This window comes from Capricornis sumatraensis, chromosome 19 (genome assembly GCF_032405125.1).
Source record: "Capricornis sumatraensis isolate serow.1 chromosome 19, serow.2, whole genome shotgun sequence".
Lineage (NCBI taxonomy): Eukaryota > Metazoa > Chordata > Mammalia > Artiodactyla > Bovidae > Capricornis > Capricornis sumatraensis.
The window spans coordinates 26,099,327-26,119,713 of NC_091087.1; the positions used below are offsets into that span (position 1 = coordinate 26,099,327).

At 51.4% G+C, this 20,387-nt stretch overlaps 1 protein-coding gene across 1 annotated transcript in view; it reads left to right on the plus strand.

Moving 5' to 3' along the window:
* ACAN (aggrecan) overlaps positions 1-20,269 on the plus strand; it is a 38,966-nt gene extending 18,697 nt beyond the window's left edge. The window contains 10 exon segments of the mRNA XM_068991220.1: positions 56-2,262; positions 2,314-3,877; positions 4,690-4,773; positions 4,776-4,802; positions 13,546-13,659; positions 16,811-16,969; positions 17,378-17,460; positions 18,548-18,692; positions 19,504-19,686; positions 20,193-20,269. Of these exon segments, the coding sequence (XP_068847321.1) occupies positions 56-2,262; positions 2,314-3,877; positions 4,690-4,773; positions 4,776-4,802; positions 13,546-13,659; positions 16,811-16,969; positions 17,378-17,460; positions 18,548-18,692; positions 19,504-19,686; positions 20,193-20,269 (4,643 nt within the window).
* Positions 20,270-20,387: the final 118 nt, after the last annotated feature.

Consider the following 20,387-nt stretch of genomic DNA (forward strand, 5'->3'; position numbering starts at 1 on the left):
GAGAAACCAATCCCCTCAGAGGAGCCTTTCCCCTCAGAGAAGCCATTCGCCCCACAGGAACCATTCCCCTCAGAGAAACCAATCCCCTCAGAGGAGCCTTTCCCCTCAGAGGAGCCATCCACACTTTCAGCCCCAGTGCCCAGCAGGACTGAGCTACCAACCTCTGGGGAGGCATCTGGGGTGCCCGAAGTCAGTGGTGACTTCACAGGCAGTGGAGAAATTTCAGGACACCTAGACTTCAGTGGGCAGCCCTCAGGGGAAAGTGCAAGTGGACTGCCCTCTGAAGACCTTGACTCCAGTGGGCTCACCCCTACAGTGGGCTCAGGCCTGCCTGTGGAAAGTGGACTGCCTTCAGGGGAAGAAGAGAGAATTACATGGACCAGTGCTCCCAAAGTTGACAGGTTGCCCTCTGGGAGTGAGGGTCCAGAAGTTTCTGCTTCTGGAGTAGAGGACATCAGTGGACTTCCTTCTGGAGGTGAGGTTCATCTAGAGATCTCTGCCTCTGGAGTAGAGGACATCAGTGGACTTCCTTCTGGAGGAGAGGTTCATTTAGAGATCTCTGCCTCTGGAGTAGAGGACCTAAGTAGACTTCCTTCTGGAGAAGGTCCAGAAGTCTCTGCCTCTGGAGTAGAGGACCTCAGTGGACTTCCTTCTGGAGAAGAAGGTCATCTAGAGATCTCTGCCTCTGGAGTAGAAGACCTGAGTGGAATTCCTTCTGGAGAAGGTCCAGAAGTCTCTGCCTCTGGAGTACAGGATCTCAGCAGACTTCCTTCTGGAGAGGGTCCAGAAGTCTCTGCCTCTGGAGTAGAGGACCTCAGCAGACTTCCTTCTGGAGAAGGTCCAGAAGTCTCTGCCTCTGGAGTAGAGGACCTCGGTGTTCTTCCTTCTGGAGAAGGTCATCTAGAGATCTCTGCCTCTGGAGTAGAGGACCTCAGTAGACTTCCTTCTGGAGAAGGTCCAGAAGTCTCTGCCTCCGGAGTAGAGGACCTCAGTGTTCTTCCTTCTGGAGAAGGTCATCTAGAGATCTCTGCCTCTGGAGTAGAGGACCTCAGTAGACTTCCTTCTGGAGAAGGTCCAGAAGTCTCTGCCTCTGGAGTAGAGGACCTCAGTGTTCTTCCTTCTGGAGAAGGTCATCTAGAGATCTCCGCCTCTGGAGTAGAGGACCTCAGTAGACTTCCTTCTGGAGAAGGTCCAGAAGTCTCTGCCTCTGGAGTAGAGGACCTCAGTGTTCTTCCTTCTGGAGAAGGTCATCTAGAGATCTCCGTCTCTGGAGTAGAGGACCTCAGTAGACTTCCTTCTGGAGAAGGTCCAGAAGTCTCTGCCTCTGGAGTAGAGGACCTCAGTGTTCTTCCTTCTGGAGAAGGTCATCTAGAGATCTCCGCCTCTGGAGTAGAGGACCTCAGTAGACTTCCTTCTGGAGAAGGTCCAGAAGTCTCTGCCTCTGGAGTAGAGGACCTCAGTGTTCTTCCTTCTGGAGAAGGTCATCTAGAGATCTCCGCCTCTGGAGTAGAGGACCTCAGTAGACTTCCTTCTGGAGAAGGTCCAGAAGTCTCTGCCTCTAGAGTAGAGGACCTCAGTGTTCTTCCTTCTGGAGAAGGTCATCTAGAGATCTCCGCCTCTGGAGTAGAGGACCTCAGTAGACTTCCTTCTGGAGGAGAGGATCATCTAGAGACTTCTGCTTCTGGAGTAGGGGACCTTAGTGGACTTCCTTCTGGAAGGGAAGGTCTGGAGATCTCTGCTTCTGGAGCTGGGGATCTTAGTGGGTTGACTTCTGGAAAAGAAGACTTGACTGGGTCAGCTTCTGGAGCCTTGGACCTTGGCAGAATACCTTCTGTAACTTTAGGAAGTGGGCAAGCTCCAGAAGCAAGTGGTCTTCCTTCTGGATTTAGTGGTGAGTATTCTGGGGTGGACCTTGGAAGTGGCCCATCCTCTGGCCTTCCTGATTTCAGTGGACTTCCATCTGGGTTCCCAACTGTCTCTCTGGTGGATACCACGTTGGTGGAAGTCGTCACAGCCACCACAGCAGGTGAACTAGAAGGAAGGGGAACCATTGACATCAGCGGTGCTGGAGAAACATCTGGGCTGCCCTTCAGTGAGTTGGACATTAGTGGAGGAGCAAGCGGACTCTCTTCAGGAGCTGAACTCAGTGGCCAAGCATCTGGGTCTCCTGAGATCAGTGGGGAAACCTCTGGACTCTTTGGTGTCAGTGGACAGCCCTCAGGGTTTCCTGACATTAGTGGGGAAACTTCTGGGCTTTTTGAGGTCAGTGGGCAGCCATCAGGGTTTTCTGGAGAAATATCTGGCGTGACTGAGCTTAGCGGACTGCCCTCTGGACAACCAGAAATCAGTGGAGAAGCTTCTGGAATTCTTTCTGGCCTTGGTCCACCATTCGGCATAACCGACCTGAGTGGAGAAGCACCCGGGATCCCTGATCTCAGTGGGCAACCATCGGGTTTGCCAGAGTTCAGTGGAACAACATCCGGGATCCCTGACCTGGTTTCCAGTGCTGTGAGTGGCAGTGGTGAATCTTCTGGCATTATGTTCGTGGACACCAGTTTGGTTGAAGTGACCCCAATGACATTTAAAGAAGAAGAAGGCTTAGGATCTGTGGAACTCAGTGGCCTCCCTTCAGGAGAGGCGGGTCTCTCAGGCACATCTGGGCTAGTGGATGTCAGTGGACTGTCTTCTGGAGCAATTGACTCCAGTGGGTTTACGCCCCAACCTCCAGAATTCAGTGGCCTGCCAAGCGGAGTAGCTGAGGTCAGTGGAGAAGCCTCCGGAGCTGCGAGTGGAAGCAGCCTGCCCTCCGGAGCATATGACAGCAGTGGACTTCCGTCTGGTTTCCCCACTGTCTCTTTTGTAGACAGGACTTTGGTGGAATCTGTAACCCAGGCTCCAACTGCCCAAGAAGCAGGAGAAGGGCCTTCAGGCATTCTGGAACTTAGCGGTACCCCTTCTGGAGCACCAGACATGTCTGGAGACCATTTGGGATCTTTGGACCAAAGTGGGCTTCAGTCTGGACTAGTGGAGCCCCGTGGGGAGCCCACAAGTACTCCATATTTTAGTGGGGACTTTTCTGGCGCCACTGATGTAAGTGGGGAATCCTCTGCAGCAACGAGCACCAGTGGGGAGGCCTCCGGACTTCCAGAAGTTACGTTAATCACGTCTGAGTTGGTGGAGGGTGTTACTGAACCAACCGTTTCCCAGGAACTGGGCCAGAGACCCCCTGTAACATACACCCCCCAACTTTTTGAATCCAGTGGTGAAGCCTCTGTGTCTGGGGATGTGCCAAGGTTCCCTGGATCTGGGGTAGAAGCGTCACCAGTCCCAGAATCCAGCGTTGAGACATCAGCCTATCCCGAGGCTGAGGTGGGAGCGTCTGCTGCCCCCGAGGCAAGTGGAGGATCTTCCGGGTCCCCTAACCTGAGTGAAACCACCTCCACCTTCCATGAAGCTGATCTGGAGGGAACCTCAGGCCTGGGAGCAAGTGGCAGCCCCTCAGCCTTTCCAGAAGGCCCCACAGAGGGCTTGGCCACCCCAGAAGTGAGTGGAGAGTCAACCACCGCCTTTGACGTGAGTGTAGAGGCATCAGGCTCACCTTCCGCCACTCCCCTGGCTTCTGGAGACAGGACTGACACCAGCGGAGACCTGTCCGGCCACACCTCAGGGCTGGATATTGTCATCAGCACCACCATCCCAGAATCCGAGTGGACTCAGCAGACCCAGCGCCCTGCAGAGGCGCATCTAGAAATCGAATCCTCAAGCCCTGTGCACTCAGGAGAAGAGAGTCAAACAGCCGACACAGCCACCTCCCCAACTGATGCTTCTATCCCAACCTCCACAGGAGGGACAGATGATTCAGAGGCAACCACAACAGGTACAGGTGGAATTATTTTCCCCTAAGTGGGTCGGAGTGATTCAGACTGTAGCATGGTAGGAAGCAGTGTAGACTCAAGGTTCTGAGCTGTGCAGGCTTAGGCGAGTTTCTTAACCTCTCTGAGCCTTATCTGTAAAACAGCAATAGTACCAGGGGAGAGTAAATGAGATATAAATATGTCGAGAACAAGGCTATATCTTTTGCACACAGTACACACTTGTAGGTTCACAATTGTTACGGTCACAGTAGAGTTACATCACACAAACATTTATATATGAACTCAACTATCTGGACTCGGCACGAGAAGTACTGTTTAGATAGTGCTGGAAATTATTCTCCTGCCGCTGGCCCATGGAGTGAGTGTGAGAAGAGAGAATTAATCTGCTGATGACATTTATGTGCCAATATTTGCTTTGTGCAGGGTTAAAACCTGCACAGTTCAAGTTAATATGATGCATCAGTTCAGCTGTGTCCTGCCTTTGGACCCTGGGTCCTCGCCCCGACCGTGTGCAAGTAAACCCTCCTCTGTACTGTGGTGATGGTCTCGCCTTGACACAAACCCGGCGGCTGCTGGTTTTCCTTTATTTTCTGGGACCCCTTGCATCCCTCTGTGTACTGAGAGTCCAGTCAGAGAATTCAGCCCTGCCAGAAGCAGGGGCTCAGGAGGGAGAGAGTCCCCAGAAATCATGTTGATCCAAAACCAGCCTTGTGGGTTTCTGTGGCCTGGGGCCCCACCCTGGAGGTCTTGGAGGCTGCACTGTACCCCCAGGCAGCTACATTCTTGATGCCCAGCCTCTCCCTGGGGGTTGCAGCCTCTACCAGTTGCTGTGCTGAGAAGCCCTGTAGCGCTGGGACCTGCCAGGAGACGGAGGGACAAGTCATATGCTTGTGCCCCCCAGCCACACTGGCAAGCACTGCAACGTAGGTAAGACCCTCGGCGGCCATGGGGGTGCAGACAGAAGGGTCGGGAGGAGGTGTCCGAGGTCACCTGAGGTGCAGGCTTCTTGTCACACTGGCATAGGAGAGTACATAGTGATATGTTGGGGTAGCAGCCACAGGATAAACATGGCATGTCTTTCTAGAGGGTCTGTTCTGCATGATAGTTTAGGAGAAAAAAGTCATTAAATTGAGAAGTAGTTCTTTTTTTTTTTTTGTCAAGCCAGTGATTGTTTCATGAGCAAAATCCAAAAGGTGCTTGAATTTTGAAGATAAAGCTGGAGACTTAAAAAAAATGTTGAGCTAGGCAGTGTATTGAAGAGAGCCAGTCATGCCCTGAAGTCCCTGGGAGGGAAAGTCTGAGGGTAGGCTGTCTTGCATCATGCAGAGTGGACCCCTCTGGGAAAGCCCCTCTATGCTTAGGCCTGGGTGGGGTTTGAGTACCTTTCTTGCCTTAAATGAAATGACACAGATAGAACTCATCACTCCCAGCTCCAGGATTCATGGCTGCAGGTCAGCTATGACCCAGCAGAGCTCCACCCTTGAGCACTCACCATGCTGGGGCCTCTGTTTGTCCAAGCAGCTTGTGAGATAAGTGAGGAGCCTGGGGGATCCTCTGACTGGAGGTGGCTCCCAAAATGAGATGATAGAATCTATGTGTCGCTCCCTGAGCACCTAGAGGCCTGTGGCCGTGAGGACATTTCAGCTCACCAACATCACCACCCTTGAGGGAAGAAATACCCAGTTCCCTCCAAGCTCAGATTCTTGGATTAGCTCTCTGCACTGCCTCCACATCCTTACCCCTACTTGTGTCTGGAGTCAGAAATCCGAGACCCAAGGCCTTCCATTAAAGGGCTTCATTCCTAAGACACATGCAAAATGCCTTTATATCCTACACAGAGGTACATTAATATAGACACCAATATATATGCACAATAATACAGCAAGTCCCCTCCAGGTAAATGAGTTCTGTACAAAGACCACATTCATAAGTCCAGTTTGTTCTAAGTCCAAGAAAATTAGCCTAGGTACCCAACTAATACAGTTGGCTATAGAGTACTGTACTATAATAGGTTTAGAGTACTTTTCACACAAATAATACATACAAAACAAACACAAAAACAAAGAAAACATTTTTAATCATACAGGACAGTACCTTGAGAAGTATAACACTGGCATACAGGCGCTGGCATTGAGTGAACAGGCAGGAAGAGTTACTGACGAGGAGGGAGAGGAGGTGGGAGATGGTAGAGCTGAAGGGTCGTCAGCAACAGGAGATGGAGGGCAAGCTGCCATGTCACTCATGCCTGATGCTGATGGCACGGGTTCCATTTCCTTGCTGGAACCACATGCACGTTCGCATCTTTGAAAGTTTGCAACTTGAAGGCTCACATGTAGGGAAATTACTGTGAATGAGTTATATACTCGTAATATATATACACTCTTAATAGAAACCTGCTATATACTTGGCACTTACACAGGAAATGTAGATAGATAGATAGATAGATAGATAGATATAGATATATACAAACAGGCTCTAGGGTATATACTGTTCACTGTCTTCCCCTTTGGGATCAGCCTCTGCCCACATGTGGGGGCCGTGACTGAGAACACTCTAGGCCTCTGTGGCCAGAGAAGGTTGGTTCTCCTAGGAAGGTCCTGGCCTTTCTACCAAGGGGACAGTGCTTCCACTGAGCCATAGTGACCCCAGGGCTGTAGACACACCCCTCTGTCTCCCACCCCCACGGGGAAGGCAGAGCACTACCTCTGTCCTGGGAGAGACCACCGCTGCTGAAAACTTGGAAAGACCTGGTGTGCTTTGCAGCACACAGAGTCCTCAGTCGGCAGTAGAAGTGACTGGTAGACGTCTTGCCAGGTGTGCAGACACGTCCCCACTCCCAGGTCTGGGTGTGCAGGTGGAGAGCAGCAGGGTGCCCGTCTTGGGTGAAGTGCTATGGAGCTCAGCTCTGTCAGCCAGCCCAGCCTGGGTCAGTGAGGAGCAGACTCAGGGCCCAGCAGGGCTTCTGGGATGGGGGCAGCCACCAGGATCAGAGCCCCCTTGCCCTCTTTTAGTATCTTCTGACACCTCTCTCCATTCTTAGCAACTCCTTCTCCAACCTGATACTTGAAACAAAAATGGAACACTGGTATCAGAAGTCACGCAGCAAGGCTTACATCCTGGCACCTCTGAAATTAGAAGTAGGTGACAATGGGCCTTAGCTAATCTGCTCTAAAGACACCTTTTCTTTAATCATGTATATTTCCAATGGGCGTTCCTTCCTACAGTTTCTTCCCAGGCAGCTCTGAGAGCCTGGTAATCATGTCCATTTGAAAGTGCAGCCCCTAGAGGTTAAGCAGTTTGCCTAACTCCACTGAGTGAGTCCAGTCAAGAACTGAGGTCTTCAAAACTATTCTGTTATGTGCATGTGGTGAGGGTGGCAGATAAAAGTGCGAAACACTCTGTAATTAACGCATATCCCAACCAATTGGCTCAGACGGTAAAGAATCTGCCTGCAGTACGGGAGACCTGGATTCGATCCCTGGGTCAGGAGATCCCCTGGAGAAGGAAATGGCAACCCACTCCAGTATCCTTGCCTGGAAATTTCCATGGACTGAGAAGCCTGGCAGGCTACATATGGGATTGCAAAGAGTCAGACACACTGAGCGACTTAACTAACCAACTGGGTTAAAAGATGATTACAGTGACCAGTTGAGGAAACACTTATTATTTCAATTAACGATTAAATTAGATCTATTCAGTAATTACCTAATCAATTGGCCATTTAGTTTGAGTTATATTGATAGGCATTATTTTAATAGCATATTACTAGTTCTTTTTCTGGGATATAATTTCCTGGTGGCAAAGAAGGTACAGAATATGCCTGCAATGTAGGAGACCCAGGTTCATCCCTGAGTCAAGAAAATCCCCTAGAGAAGAAAATTACTACCTACTCCAGTATTCTTGCTTGGAGAATTTTTTGGACAGAGGAGCCTGGTGAGCTAGAGTCCATAGGGTCACAAAGAGTTGGACACGACTGAGCGACTAACAATTTCTAACACTTTTTGTATCGAAAACATTTGTGTGCTAATATCCAAGAAATGAATTTGTGATTAAAAAAAAAAAATTGAAGTCTTCACTGCTTAACACATCCGGCTGAATAAGAAACCTTCTCTTGAACGTAACAACCAGTTGTTAGTCTTAAAAAGCTAGAAGCTAGATTTCAGGGGAACCAGAATGAAGAGTGGCTGTAGTATTGCATTGGTTCAACTAGACACAGACGAGCCCTCGCTACCTCAGTTGTAAACAGGGTCAAAGATGGTGGTTCTCTGCTTTAAGACCTGGTGCCTCGGTCCCACTCCTACAGACTCTGATTAGAATAGTCCTGTGGCCTTGGCACTGGGGTTTTTTAAACTCCCAGGTGACTCCAGTGGAGGCAGAGCGGAGAAACACTGCTGTGAGGATTAAGATCATCCATGTACATCTCACAGGTTCCCTTTTCTGTCTCTCATGCCACTGATTACGAAAAGCTTTGTCATCTCTAAAGAGCAAGTAGTAAGAATCATCCACATGCAAAATCTGGCATCTCAATGCCCACCACAATACCCCTGGGGTCCCAAGTCACTCCTGTTCAATTTAACTCAAGACTTGGTGCTTCCAAAAGGACTGCAGATGGTGTCCAGCATCCATCTGTCATGTGGCTCTAGAACCAGGAACTACAGGTTGTTAGAAGGCCTTATAGATCTGTGTCATCTTGTTTAGTCAGCGTTCTGTAAACAAGTTCTTGATAAATTATTAATCTGTACTCTTTACAGCAAAATAAATGCTTAATGAATACTCAGATTCTTTAGTAAGGCTTCCCAGGTGGCACAATGATCAAAAAAATCTGCCTGCTAACACAGGAGATGAAGGTTCAGTCCTTGGGTTGGGAAGATCCCCTGGAGTAGGAGCTGGCAACCGGTATTGCCATACTGGAGATGGCACCCGCTCCAGTATTCTTATCTGGTAAATCCCATGGACAGTGGAGCCGGGAGGGCTACAGTCCATGAGATCGCAGTCAGACACGACTAGCGGCTGAGCACTACTACTACTACAGATTATTTGGCAGTAAGCACTGAACTGGAGAGTTCCCTGGCAGTCCAGTGGATAAGACTCTTCACTTCCATGGCAGGAGGTGCAGGTTTGATACTTGGTGGGGAAACTAAGGTCCCACAGGCCACAAGATGTGGCAAAAAATAAACCCAAGACTATCCTATTCCTATCAACTTAAAAAGCAGAAGCACTCTCCTCACTTCCATTGTTAACACAGTATTTCCTGTAGGAATTAGATTTCTGATCCTGAGGTTTCAATCCTCGCAGCTCCTTAGAATCACCTGGGATACTTTATTATTTTTATTTATTTATTTATTTTTGGTTACCCTGAGTCTTTTGTTGCTGTACATGGACTTTCTCAAGTTGTGGCAAGTGGGGGCTACTCTCGAGTGCTTGGGCTTCTCATTGCAGTGGCTTCTCTTGTAGAGGATGGGCTTTAGGCACACAGGCCTCAGTAGTCATGGGTTTAGTAACTGTGGCACACCAGCTTAGTTGCCCTGTGGCAAGTGGCATCTTCCCAGACCAGGGATCAAACCCACATCCCCTGTGCTGGCAGCTGGATTCTTATCTACTGTACCACCAGGGAAATGCTGGAATGCTTTTTAAAAGTGCCATACCTGGGCCTCACCATGAGCAATTCTGATTCACTTAGTCTGGAGAGGGACTCTGATGGTGTTGGTAATTTTTTTTTAATCTAAAAATTAACTATCACAATGATTCTAATGGGCAGCTAAGTTTAAGAAATCAGATCTCACATTCAATTTCCTAGCAATCACTGGCATTGCCTGGATTTCTCTAAACTCCATGGTTAGAAGGGCATGAACTTAAATTTTAATCAGACTCTTTTCTGTTTTATTGACATTTTTCACTTTGTGGATTTGAAATTCTGATCTATAATCTGACACTGTCTCTTCCCCCAGTGGGGTGATGTTTGAATTCCAGTGAAACCTTATCCCTGGGGATTGGGGGAAATGCTTTCAAAGCAAGTAAAAATACAGGGTTACAAGTGAAGATACAAATTACATCTTGACTTGACATAACCAAGAAGTCCACAGGCAGATTTTAACAGGCAACTAATTGAATTTAAGAAGTAGGATATTAAAGTTGCATCCAAGATCAACCTTTAAAATATAAAAGACTTGGCCGTATAAATAACTATACTTTAATCATGTTTATTTTTAAAGCTAATTGGAACTGATAAATATGCTGTTATAGTCCTTCTCCTGGAGTAGGAAATGGCAACCTGCTCCAGTATTCTTTCCTAGAGCATTCCCTGGACAGAGGAGCCTAGCAGACTACAATCCATGGGATGGCAAAGAGTCAGACACAACTGAGCACACACACATAGTCCTACTATCAATTGTGATATACCAGAAAGCAAGTATATATGTTCAGTTCTGTTCATCCTGATAGATCCTAGGTCTTTGCAGGGTGTGGAGCATCTGTCGAGCTAAGAAATTGCCTCTATGCTTCTTGAGGGGATTTCTCCCCCCACATCCTTGTTCAGTAAAGTCATGTCCAGGGTCATCATATAGAGCCACACAGGTTGTGCACTGAACAACTTGAAGGGTAGCACTTATACCATGGTATTTATGAGTGGCAGCCCCTTTGGTTGGATATCACTTGAGTAAAAGCACCTGTCACAACTTTTTCTGTAAACAAAAGAAACTCTAAGTTGGATGTCTTGAGTTCTGACCCAGGCAACAGCTGGACAAGATATATTCAGGGTAGAGGCCTGAGTTCTCCAATTCAGAGGCCAGGGTGATTATTTGCAAGTATCTTTATTCCCATCACCTTTACCAGGGGTTCTTAGCTAGCGACATCACTAGAAAGCCTTGTTCAGGAACAAAAAATCCCTTTTGGTTAGAATAGTGAAAAGCCGACCCAGAGTCCCTACTCAGTGATGACCTATGAGCCCTTGGCTGGGGAGGTACAAATGGTAATGAGATGGTGAGATCCAGGACTCCAGTGTCTCTCTCTCCACATATAACAGAGGCCTGGCTTTCATCCTCATGGTCTAATTCTCTCCTCCATCTCCTCCAGTCTGTCTCCCCTTCTTACCAGCATGGGCAGGTCACTTCATTTGTTTTCTTATCTATAATATGACACAATGATATCCATGCTATAGGGACACTTGGAGGATAAGTGGTTATGAGATATGGTGTCTGGCTCAGAGAAGATTCTTGGAAGATAATGGCTCACTCTCTTTCCTCTCTTCCTTCAAATAGTCTGCCCAAAGCCCTTCCCATTCTCCATTTGCTGTCACCTTGTCTGGGGTCCCCAAAGTACAGCAGGGCCCAGCCCAACTGTTCTCATGGTTTCAGAAGATAAGCAATGTTCTAACTGCCTTCACCGAAAGAGGTGGGGCGAATTAGGGCCAGAATGGCTCTTCTAGTCAGAGGAAGAGAAGAGGCACCACAGGCTTGAGTGACTAAAGAGAAGGCCCCACTCAGGCTGTCCCGCCCTCTCCATACTGCCGACGGCCTAAGTTGCCCCAGTGCTGCTCACAAGCTCTCAGGTCTTCAGGATTATGGCCCTTCCTTTCCTCCTCATCTGTGAATCTTGGGCACTGTATGAAACAGCTTCTGAGCCCAGGAAACTAGTTCCTTGAGTTTCAGTCCCTGCAGCCTTCTCAGATTCTGCACCTTGGCCAAACACAACAAAAGAAAATGCACTGTCCCAGGGCGCAGGCCACCTGGGGAGGGCACGTGATGTAAAATAAGCCTCTGGGACCACTGGAGGCCACTGGGCCTGACCTCCCCTGGGCCTCTGCCCTCCCACCCTCTCCCCCATGGTTGGCCAGAGGCCCCAGGGTTGATGTCTAGCTCTTCTTCCCAAGGGCCATTCCCATCCCTGCTCTGTACAACTGCTTTAGCGCCTACATTTGCTTAATACCCCCTTGCCCAGTGCTTCCCGTCTCCCATAATGACGCTAATGGACCAAAAGACAACAGTAGAAGCAAAAGAGCCTCCCCCAGCTTCTGCCCAGCCCACCGGCCTGACCTATTGCTGCTACTGCTGCTGCTGAGAATCCTGGTGCATGCTGGGAATCCAAGTGCATGCTGGGATTTCAGCCCATTCCTCCATGCATTTTGGTTTTGCTTGGAACAGTTTCAAACTTGGAACTGTTGGTTTCTAGCCCATGGTGTACAACTCCCTGAAATGAAGTCAAGAACTCTGTGGGAAGAGAGACCTCCCTGAGGACTTGAGATTCTCAGGGCCTCTCATGGCACAAACCCAGCTCAGGTCTAGATGACATCAGTGACGCACTAGTGAAAAGGATCCAGAAGAAAGTGCTTTTATCTTCTTCTCAGAGGATTGACTTTAACGGTTTAGTCTGTTCTTTAGAAGTAAGAACTAAGTCCTGGAACATATTTAGGAAGGTGCCTACGTGGAGACGGCCCATCAACACATCAGGTCCTGAAGTTTGTATGAACATAGCTTTACACATCATGCTGACTTATAAGACAGTGGAATCTATTAATTCCAGAATTGTATGAATCCCCTGGGAAGAGGAGCTTCCAATACCTTTTGTCATGTTCTCAGAGGAAGGAACCCAGCAGGTGCCTTTGAAGAACGAATACAAAAAGAGTAGAAGGCTCTTCTAGGTCTCTGGCTTCTCTGAAAGATACAGAAAGACGAGATAAGGAGTTCCAGTTCTCATCTTGGCTAATGGATGAAAACTTGAGGCAAAGGCCAATGACTTACCAGTATAAGTCCCACAAAGATGGATCACAAAGAACATCTTGGACCAGAAGAACAGAAGGAGAGAAGAGTCTTCTGGGGAACGAGGCTGATGGAGACCTGCCAGTATCCCAGGCTGGTGCTGGTGGCCGGCCACTTACTAAGTGCCTCGCCAGCTTCCAACACTGGTCTCCCACTGGCCAGGATGCAACCCTTCTAGAAATCATGATTCACTGGAGATGTCCCTGTTTTGAGGCCTTTGGCTGGAAGAGAAGATTACATGGGGAGATATTAGACTGGGTTTCTGTTCCATCCCCCCAAGATAACAAAGTTGGCTTCATCTTTATAAGATACTCTAGACTTTTATTTACTGAAGACAAAGAAGGTTCGGCAACCAAAAAAGAAATCTCGTGAATATTCCACGCTGCCATTTTCTCCTGAACTTGCACTCTGCAAACCACTTCTAGCTTGTTTGTTCTAGTACTGCATGGCCTTGTCCTCTTTTCTTGGTTCAAAATGACAGAAGAAGTTAGGAAAAGAAAGAGCTCTAAGTTTCCAGTATTTGAATTCCAGCATCCTTGCTCACTGCCATGTTGAGAGCCAATTCAGACCCCAAGGCCGCTTGAAATATTCACAAGAGAAGACACCTGGAGGAACTCCAAGCTCACTCTCACAATAGGCCTTTGCCTTCAGAAGCCCCAGATCTCTTCACCTGCTGGGAAACCTGGCTCCAATGCCCCAAGCTTGCCAGTCAAGAATCACACACATGCGAGAAAACCCTTGTTGGATCTTTGGGTCAGTGCTCCAAGATGGCGGCAGCAGCAGCAGCAGCAACAGTTCTTAGGAAATCCAGGGCTGTGGAGAACCGCAGGGCTGGCCACCCATAAAGAAGCTGCAATGCAATTGAGAAGCTGGAGTTGCGGGCAGGAGACCTAATGGTGGCCCTTGGTTTCTTGCAGACATTGACGAGTGCCTCTCAAGCCCTTGTCTGAATGGAGCCACCTGCGTGGACGCCATCGACTCTTTCACATGCTTATGCCTTCCCAGCTACCAAGGGGACATGTGTGAGATTGGTACGGCCGTCTCGGCTTCAGCTAATGTTACTAACTGCTGCACCCACTCTTCCTCCCTCACCCTTCCCTGCTAACCACAGGTTCTAGGCCCTGGCTGGACTCCCCCCCCACCCAAGATCCATCTGGGCAGCCACTTCCGGGGCCACAACTGAGAAGTCAGCCTCCCTCACTCTCACTCCTTCTCTCGCTGTTCCCCACAGAAACCCTCCTCTGGTGCACTGGCTGACCTGACCGCAGAAGAGCCAGGCAGCCCAGGCCAGTCTGTGTTTTGGAAGGTGGGGCTCTAGAGGAAACTTTCAAACACTAACCTCCTCCAGGTCTGCCAGATGCCACCAGCAAAGTTGGTGCCTGCATCAGACTAAGAAGACAGAGCTGATGCCATGCATTTGTCTTGAAGGAAGCTGTGGGTGGGAGTCATTGGTCCTTGCTCTGGATGATGGCCATGGATCCTCCCAGCATGCCCATGGGCTTGTGTCTGCCTGCCGTATTGCCCATGGGACCTGAGTGGCCCCTCCATGGCCCGGGGAGCCACCACACCACACTGGCCAGGCTGACTTCTTCTCTGGAGAGAGCTGTGGTCAATCTGTCTGAGAGCTCCCACGTCACCAGCCTGCTCAGGTCACACATGTACAGGGACTGCTCCGTGTCGCCTTGTCATCATTGCCACCATGACAGCTGCCATGTCAACACCACTCCGGTCTGCGCTTCCTTTCTCACTTCCTTGTGCAAGGCAAAAGGCTGGTCAGAGAGAACAGAACCTCGTTGCATGGGACAGGAGCTGAGCTTCCTATTCCTTCTTAAACAATTTTTTTTTTGGGGGGGGGGACATACCACACAGCATGTGGAATCTTAGTTCCTGACCAGGGATCAAACCCATGCCCCCTACACTGGATGAGCTTCCTCTTGCCAACCGCTCTGCTTCTGCATCTAGGCCAGGACCTGCCAAGGGGAGCTGTGGGCCAGGAGCTTCCTGAGGCCAGACTGTGCCTGAAGCCCTCTCACCTTTGGTGTTTCCTAGTCTCCCCATCCTCCTGGGTCTCAGGGCCACCCCAACTCAGAAAGGCTTGCTGTTGCTAGTAGCAATGATCCATGCAGAGCTGGTAGTGTTTAGGGGCTCAAAGCCATTTACAGTGAGACCTCAAGTTGGACATCCCAGAAGCTTCCAGACAGCAGCTGAAACTCCTAATCAGCCTGGGAAGATAGTTTTGGAAGGTTTCAGGCTGGTGGAGGAAATTCTGAATGAAAAGGCTTGGCCTGGACCCTCCTTCTCTGCAGGTTCCCATCCTCCACCTTCACCCCAAGGCTCCAAGAAATTGGTGCAACGGGTCTTTTCTGGGGTGTGAGTGGAGAGTTATAAGGATTTTCTCCCCGGGGTGCCAGAATATTTGCCACTGGGAGAAGAATCTGGAATGTCCATGCAGACCACAGCTCCTGGGTGCCAGGCTGGGCGAGGAGGTGCCTGCACAGGGCTCTGCCTTCTGATGCAGCAAAGAGAGGGTGCTGCCGGAGCACCGGAACTGGGCCCTGGGCCTGGACACCCAGCTGAGCAGGGCTGCCTCTCTTCTCCCATCCAGTCCTGAGCACTCACCACCTGCAGCGGGTGCTTCCAACCTTGGCTGTAGCCCTGAGCCTTCTTGTAGCCTTCCTGGAGGTCTGTTGCTTATTTCCCCAGAGCCTCCGTTTTGCAGGACCCTGGCTCCTCCCAGCTCAGCTATTCCCTGCAGCTTTGCCAGCCCAGCTCAGCCCTCAGGCCCCAAGGGGGTCCAAGAATTGACCCCCCAAGTCAGCCCTGGGATGATGTATGTGGTTTCCTTAGGTGCTCAGTTATCTCTGAAGCCTCTCTGCCTTTCTTTCCAAACCCTTTGGAGAAGTTGTTGGCAACAGGGGGACCAGCAACCTCCTCCTAAGCACTTCCTGCTGCTCTGCCTCCTTCTTCAAAGACTGCTGGCCACGAACTCTTCTCTCTGTGTCTGTCTTCCAACCCTGCCAAGCAGTAGTGATCCTTTTCTTCCTAGAACTGCCCGACCAGAAGGCCGCCACACAGCCTGAGGGCTTCAGGGCCCCACACTCAGCTCCAGGGCCCTAGGGACAGTCCTTCACCTGTGAGACACCAGGGGAACAAAGAAGAGAGGATCTTGGAATTCCCTCTGTCCAGGGCTGTGCTGGTAGATGTTTAACAACTGCCTCTCAAAGAGGATGTGGAGCACCTGCCGGTTTCTAAGATTCAACACTCCCACGAGGGCCAGGGAAGCTACCAATGTCATACCACTACAGGCCAAGTTGGGGGGCTTCCATAATGGTCCAGTGGTTAAGAGTCCCTGTTTCTACTGCAGGGGGCATGGGTTCTATCCCTGGTCAGGGAACTAAGAGCCCGCATGCCTCATGGAGCGGCAATAAATAAATAAAAATAAAGGCCAAGTTGGGAAGACACACACCAGCTCTAGCACACCCCTGCCTCTGTCTGTCCCTCTAGACTGTTCCAAGAGCTGCACCTCAGTGCTTTCTCCTGAACTCAGAACCCATTATCAATATAGATTTAGGGGTAGAGAAGTCCCTCTTCTCATCCGCCACCAAGAAATAACACAAAAAACCAGGGTCCCTGGGTCATGGACCCCAAGCCAGTATTGCGTGCTCTCCTAGAGCCAACTCTGATCAAAAGACTTAGAGGTCTATGTCTTCTTTGGACCAAAGCGGACTTGGTTCTCCTCCTCTGTCCCCACCCAAGCTTCCATTCCATGCCCCCAGCACTTCCTGCTCCTGCCACCTGCACACACTCCCCTGCCACCCCCTCTCTCCCTGAAGCCCCTCAGAATCTCCTTAAGTTGTCCTTAACCCTCAACACCTCCTACCTTCCCACCTCTTTTTACCTGGCCTGCTGAGCTCTGCCAGTCCTGCCGAGCAGGCATCAACAGGAGAAAAGATTCAGGGGAGGGAGGCTATATCAGAAAAAGAGAGGGTCCCTGGCATTTCCCAGAGGCCTCTGGGGAATGAGGGGTGGGACCAGGCCTCCTGGCTTCCCACTTGAGCCTCCATCCAATGGGGCCTCTCACTGCTTTTCGGGGTGTGACGCAGAAGGCAGGATAAACACAGGAATCCACCACCCCTAGTCGGCCCCCTGGCCCTCTCCTCAAGCCCCTACCCTGTATTGCAGACCAGAAGCTGTGCGAGGAGGGCTGGACCAAGTTCCAGGGCCACTGTTACCGCCACTTCCCCGACCGGGCAACCTGGGTGGACGCCGAGAGCCAGTGCCGGAAGCAGCAGTCACACCTGAGCAGCATCGTCACCCCCGAGGAGCAGGAGTTTGTCAACAGTGAGTTCAGTGGAGTCTTACGGGCCCGAGAGGGTAATGGCCACGTAAGCCAAGGGCCTCCCTGGCCAGCAGTCAGTGGACTTGGGCCCAGTAGGGGCAGGGAGGGAGGGAAAGGGGGCATTTCCCCAGGCTGAGGGGCCAGTGGTTCTGACTGTACCCAGGACAGCCCACAGTCTGTCAGAGCCAGCCTCAGACTAACCCTGTCGTCAGTCGACGTTAGCTCAGGGAGGTGGGCCCAAGTGCACTGCAAACATGCATGTATCATGACCCTTGTCAGGACCCCGGAGGCAGGTGGCACACTCCTGAGCACCCACCCAGCTCCTGCCACCCCTCCGTCCCCTCTGTCTCAATTAACTCAAGTTTCTCCCAGATACCTTCAGGTGCCCGATATCCATGCCCTTTCTCTAGACAATGCCCAGGACTACCAGTGGATCGGCCTGAATGACAAGACCATCGAAGGGGACTTCCGCTGGTCAGATGGACACTCCTTGGTGAGTTCTGCTGGGGGCACCCAGGATAGTTGGTGGCCCAGAGAGGATGAAGGAAGACCCCCCCAGAGACAGACATGTTCAAATCACATGCAAACGTTCACTGAGCAGGTGCTAGACCAGGAGCCCTGAGGTTGGGATTGTGTCTTGTTTGTCTCACCTTTAGAGACTAGCCCAAGACTGGACACCTGAATAATAACATGAAGGGAAGGGTGGGGATGAAGCAGGCAATGAATGAATGAGGGCAAATCACCAAGAGGGTATGTATGCATGCATGCATGCTCAGTCGCCTCAATCGTCTCTGACTCCCTGTGGCCCTATGGACTGTAGCCTGCCAGACTCCCCTGTCCATGGGATTCTCTAGGCAAGAATGCTGGAATGGATTGCCATGCCCTCCTCCAGAAGGTCTTCCCAACCCAGGAATCGAACCCATGTCTCCTGCATTGACAGGCAGATTCTTCACCCACTGAGCCACCTGAGAAGCCCCCAAGAGGAAGATTTAGAGAGGTTCCTTGCCCACAGAGCACTAGAGTCCACACAAGGAGGTAGACAGAAAGCAACATAGATGCCAGTTGAACAGCATACGTAGTAAATAATGAAGATCAGTAAAGGACCTCAGGGAAGACTTGCTAGAAGAGGCAGATGTCAACCGCGTCATGGCTCTGTTATGGTCATGGGGACGAGGAGCAGCTACATCAGAGGAAAGGGGCCTCGTTTGTCTGCAGTCAGGCTAGAGGGAGAAACCTGGAAAGGCAGAGTCTGGACATGGGAACAGTAGCTCTACCACCCGGTCCTGCCCAAGCCTGGCAGCTTGGTGACCAGCCCCGCTGGCCCATATGGAAGAGGAGATTGGCATCAGCTCATTAACAGGGACTGTGAACCCGGGGTCTTCTGAGTTCCTGACAATGACCCAGCCCGGTGGTGTGATCAACGCCCTCCTTGGAGGGCCCGTGAGTCCCACGGCACCACCAGACTCCCCGCAGTCTTTGTGCCATGGCCAGGAAGGGGCTGGACAGGGAGTGAAAGCAGGGGTTAGGCAGGCTGTCCCACTTCTGCCCTCTGCTCACCCCTTCCCCAATCCCACCCACAGCAATTTGAGAACTGGCGCCCCAACCAGCCTGACAACTTCTTTGCCACTGGGGAGGACTGCGTGGTGATGATCTGGCATGAGAAGGGCGAGTGGAACGATGTCCCATGCAATTACCAGCTGCCCTTCACCTGTAAAAAGGGCACAGGTAAGTGGCAGCATGGGAGGGGTCCCACAAGGACAGACTCAAGACCCCAGGTTCCTGCTGTGTGACCTGAGCCACGTCACCTGGACTCCTGGCTGCTGGCATCACTCACCTGCCCAAGTAGCAGATTGGAGCTGACCTGGGGGGCAGGGGCCTTGCCCCATGCCAGCATCCCAGAGCCAAGGGAAAGGCTCAGCCCAGTAGGGACAGGGAGAGGGTGCAGGCTAGAGGACAGAGCCCCCTGCAAACACAGTGCCCTGGGTATCAGCACAGAAAGTCACCCACAGTTGCACATGAGTTGGGAGCCTCCCTCTCTAGGATCCCAAGTCCATCAGTCGCACGAGTTGGAGTTGTCAGGCCTTGATCCTTGGCTTTGAGTCTGCAGACTTGGAGGTGTGGCTGGGACACTCGCCAGTGTTCCTGCTTCTGGCCTCGTGCCCCTCTCCCCGCCCCCAGCCTCCTTTGGTTCCTCCTTCCCCTGCACCGCAGTTTTCATAGCCCATTATCATAGCGAAGTCACAGCCAGTCTGCCTGGCCCTCACCCTCTTTCCCAACTCCTCATCCTTTTATTCCCTTCCTGCTGCTCTAAATCATTGAGGAGCCCAGATGTCAGAACCAGTGGCTTCCAGATTCTCAGTGCAGAGTGAAAGTGCCCCTCCCCCGCAGGCAGGGCTCATGGCCGGGTGTCCAGGCTCCCCACCCCTTCCTTGGACTCTGAGCTGGCTCCTCAAAGCCAGGGCGACCACACCGGCTCATCACAGGGCATCAGGGGAGACCCTCCAAGAGCCCTTTCTGAAGGATGTTTGCCCCTCAGTGGCCTGTGGAGAGCCCCCTGTGGTGGAGCACGCCAGAATCTTCGGACAGAAGAAGGACCGATACGAGATCAACGCCCTGGTGCGGTACCAGTGCACCGAGGGCTTCATCCAGCGACACGTGCCCACCATCCGGTGCCAGCCCAGCGGGCACTGGGAGGAGCCTCGGATCACCTGCACGGACCGTGAGCATCACCCCACACAGCGTTAGATCCGGCCAACACATCCTCCTCCCTATCCCCCACTGCCAACACCATCGAGGGCTCTGTCACAGATGTCCCCTGCCCCTGGGGAGGTTCACTTTCACTGAGAGGGGGAAGGTGAAGGCGACTGCCCTACTGTCCTTTTCAACATCCGCCCGAAGCCCCCTGTTATCAGTCGCTCAGTCATGTCCGATTCTTTGCGACCCCAGGGACTGTAGCCCGCCAGGCTCCTCTGTCCATAGGATTTTCCAGGCAAGAATACTGGAGTGGGTTGCCATTTCCTACTCCAGTATTCTAGCCTGAAGCCCCTTAGCCCAAGGTGGTTCCAAGAAAAATCAAAACCAAGAAGCAGGTAAAACCTCAGGCTGCCTTCATGAGCCCATGGTTTCTACAGGGAGGAGATCGGCAGAGAAGGACTGGGGGAGGCTGGGCTGGCCTGCTTTCTTCCCAGAGTTCACCCAGATTTTTCCATTTCCCTTGCACCCCAGCCGCCACCTACAAGCGCAGACTACAGAAGCGGAGCTCACGGCCCCTGAGGAGGAGCCGCCCCAGCACGGCCCACTGAGAGGAGCTTTCGGACGTGCCCAGGACGCTGAGCCCAGAAGCCTGGCCAGGCTGACACCCCATCCAGATGGTGTCCTCTCCTTGTCGCTTTCTGTCATATAAGGAATTCCATTAAAGAA